The sequence below is a fragment of the Poecilia latipinna genome, unplaced genomic scaffold, assembly GCF_001443285.1.
Source record: "Poecilia latipinna isolate Pla-1442-1.1 unplaced genomic scaffold, P_latipinna-1.0 Scaffold1981, whole genome shotgun sequence".
In the NCBI taxonomy this organism is placed as follows: domain Eukaryota; kingdom Metazoa; phylum Chordata; class Actinopteri; order Cyprinodontiformes; family Poeciliidae; genus Poecilia; species Poecilia latipinna.
Genome location: NW_015114597.1, coordinates 61,046 through 64,475, shown reverse-complemented (window position 1 = coordinate 64,475; position 3,430 = coordinate 61,046). Strand labels below are relative to the sequence as shown.

Here is a 3,430-nt window from a genome sequence, read left to right as displayed (position 1 = left end):
TAGCTCCAACTTAACTAAACATTTAACTAGAGCTAATATTAGCTTAGCTCCAACTTAACTAAACATTTAACTAGAACTAACATTAGCTTAGCTCCAACTTAACTAAACATTTAGCTAGAAGCTAATATTAGCTTAGCTCCAACTTAACCAAAAATGTAGCTAGAGTTAATATTAGCTTAGCTCCAACTTAACCAAACATGTAGCTATAGCTAATATTAGCTTAGCTCCAACTTAACCAAACATGTAGCTAGAGCTAATATTAGCTTAGCTCCAACTTAACTAAACATTTAGCTAGAGCTAATATTAGCTTAGCTCCAACTTAACTAAACATTTAACTAGAGCTAATATTAGCTTAGCTCCAACTCAACCAAACATTTAACTAGAGTTAATATTAGCTTAGCTCCAACTTAACTAAACATTTAGCTAGAGCTAATATTAGCTTAGTTCCAATAATTAAGTTAAATATTTAGTTGGAACTATTAGTCTAGGCAGCCAATCATCTGCCAGCAGAGACGCAGGTAAATGAAAGCTGCCAGCTGAACTTTGACCCACCTTGGTGACGACCGTGTGGTGCGTCCCGTGACTGGCTGGCGTGCTGGTGACCTGCACATACAGGTAGTCGTTGTCGATGAGAGGCCACGCCCCCTGCACCGCACAGGTGTGGAAGTCGTCGCTGAAGGTTCGGATGTGCGGGTCTCCGAACACGCTGCAGTGCCGGTACTCCGGCGCCCGGCCCTCCCTGATGATGAAGCTCCGCTCGTAGAGGCAGGCGTCCCCCGACACGGCGCCCTGTGGGCGGGGCCAGGGCCGGGCCGTGGGCCCCGCCCGCGGGCAGCGGTGCTGGATCAGCAGGTCCTCGATGCCCTGCACTGCTGAGTGGTAGGCCAGGTCTCCGCGGCACGGCCGCGCCATCCGCTTGGTGCACAGGCTGTAGGAGCGCAGCGCACTGCAGTACGCCGAGTCGCTGCTGAGCGCCGCGTCGCCACCGCCGCTCAGGTGGACGGTCGCAGCAACAAACTCAGAGTTACACCTCAGGATCCGACAGGAAGCTCCCACTGAGGAGAGAAGGCTTCATATGGTCATAAAGTCTGGTTTTAATCTGGGCTTTTATTTTGAAAACGATGCTGGAAACAAATCCACCGTTTTCATAAATAAAGATTCAGACCGGCAGAGCCTGGTAGAAGTGTGTTTATTTATTCAGCTGTCTGACTGTAGAGTGATCCAAACGTTTCCAATGTGCCTGAATTTGTTGCTCGTTTCGTTCTTGGAAAAACAAATTGCTAGATTTTTGGCTAGTTATTATTTTAGAAAAACATTTATTTTTGTTTCGTCTCTTTTATTTAAAGAAAAAGTAGCTAATTTGTCAGTACTCACTTTTTTTAACATAAAGTGGCTAAATATGTCGCTAGTCGCTTTTTAAAAATGTCACCAGATTTACTGTCGTTAGTTATGTTTTGGAAAAAAAAAGTAGCTAGATTTTTTGCAATTTGCTTTTTTTAACGAAAAATTGCTAAATTTATCAGTGGTCCTGTTTTTGCAAAGTCAGCAGATTTGCTTTTTATAGAGAGAAAACTGTTTCTATATAATCATTAAGTTGGCTGCTGTCCTTTCTCTTGTCCATGGCCACGCCCCTTCCAACAACCTCCAATTGTTGGAAGGGGCGTGGCCATGGACAAGCGAAAGGACAGCAGCCAACTTAATGATTATTTAGAAACAGTGGGAAGCAGCGCGGCGCAATGAGCCTCCGCGGCGCCGGCGGCCTGCGGCGGCGGGCGCAGCGCGTCCACCCTGTGGGAGGCAGGGCAGCCCCACACGCACAGCTGCAGGTCGTGGTCCGGGTGGAAGGCCTCCAGGACGCCGCGGGGCGAGCGGACGGACAGGCCGAGCGAGCGGCCGCTCTGCCGCACCACCAACAGCGTACCGATGTACGCCGCCCGGATCTCGGCGTGCCGGCCGGGACTGTCGGTCCGCACCGTCAGGACGCGGCGGCCCCGTCGCTCGCCGCTCCACTGGGTTCGCCGCCAGTTGTGGCCACGCCCCTTCCAACAACCTCCAATCATACCCAGACGTGGCCACCCCCCCTCCGTGTCTCTTGGCTCCGCCCACTTTCGTGGCGTTACTCTAAATTTGGGGGCGGGCCTTTACTTTCACAGGGTTAAGTTGCACTTTAAAAATGATCTCAAAGTGATGCAACAGTTTTAGCCTGTGGAAATTTCCCAGTGAGTTTCTGACTTTGTACCTTCAGGTAAACGCAGCTGGACCAGCAGCAGAGTCAGGTGGATGCAATGTTTCCATGGCAACCGCGTCTCCATCGGTAGCAACCAGCGGCCTGAGAGATGACAGAGGTCACAGAAGGTCACACATTCAGCTGTTGGAGACCCTCTGGTCATGAGAGGAGCTCGTTTCCATGGAGACGCTGATGGATTTATGGGATGGAATAAATCATGCCATAGTTGATTTACTAGTGATGAGTATCAACATCACTATATGTTGCTCAGTCATCTACTGGGTAAATCTAATTCCTCTGAACTGATCAGTGTCATGAGACCCAGTTCTGTTTGGTCCACCGTATCTCAACCACCAAAACCACCAGAACCATCATCAGAGTCCAACTGGGTCACAGGAACTGGACTTTTCCCAACCCGGTTTAACTCTGAGGATTTTCCAAACTGTGATGTTGGTTCTAACCTGGTGAATTATCCAGGACCTTTCGGATTTAACCGGTTTCTCCATCCTAACTTAGACCTTCCTGCCTTCCACTGCTGGAGTACTTCCTGTTTTCCATCCAATCAGAGAGCAAAGAGACACGCCCACTCTGTCATCCTCTCCCATCAGATCTCAGCTCTGATTGGTTCTGGAGAAATCGGACCTGGCGGTTCTGTTCAACCGGTAAGAAAATACTGCAGAAAGTGACTATTGGTGGAGTGATGCTGTGGGTCCTTCTTCCTCCCCCTTAAGGAGTCACCATGGCAACCAGTGGCTCAGTGTCACTGGGAAAACGTGGCTCAGCTGGGAGTCGCGTTTTTCCAGCCGAGTCGTTTCCCGTCAGTTTCCATGGTCTAGATCAGGTAAAAAACGCTGGAATGAAATGGCTTAATGACCCTCATTGTGTAGGTCAGGTCTCCAGAGCCTTGATAATGACAGTTATTCCATTCAGGTGGTGCAGCAGAGATGCATCTAAACGCTGCAGGGCAGCGACCCTCAGGACTGGAGTTTGACACCTGTGGCCTAGAGGAATTGAGTCTGTGAGCCGAGTCAGAACCAGAACCAGCTGCTGGTTTGGAGCACAGAGGAGATTAATCTTCCAAAAAGAAAAATCGGTGCCAAAAAGTTTGTAAAAAAAAAAAAAAAAAAAAAACTTTTTAAATTTATTTTTTTTTTGTTCAGATTTCAAAATTTTTTTTTTTGTTTCCTTTCAAGAAAATTTATT

At 48.1% G+C, this 3,430-nt stretch overlaps 1 protein-coding gene across 2 annotated transcripts in view; it reads right to left on the bottom strand.

The window, feature by feature from the left end:
* hjv (hemojuvelin BMP co-receptor) overlaps positions 1 to 3,430 on the bottom strand; it is a 19,045-nt gene that overhangs the window by 10,992 nt on the left and 4,623 nt on the right. For both annotated transcript variants that reach the window (XM_015016112.1, XM_015016113.1), the window contains exons 2-3: positions 2,240 to 2,329; positions 553 to 1,055 (exon numbers count right to left, since the gene is read on the bottom strand). In XM_015016112.1, the coding sequence (XP_014871598.1) occupies positions 553 to 1,055; positions 2,240 to 2,312 (576 nt within the window). In that variant the 5' untranslated portion in view covers positions 2,313 to 2,329. The remainder of the gene's footprint in view (positions 1 to 552; positions 1,056 to 2,239; positions 2,330 to 3,430) is intronic.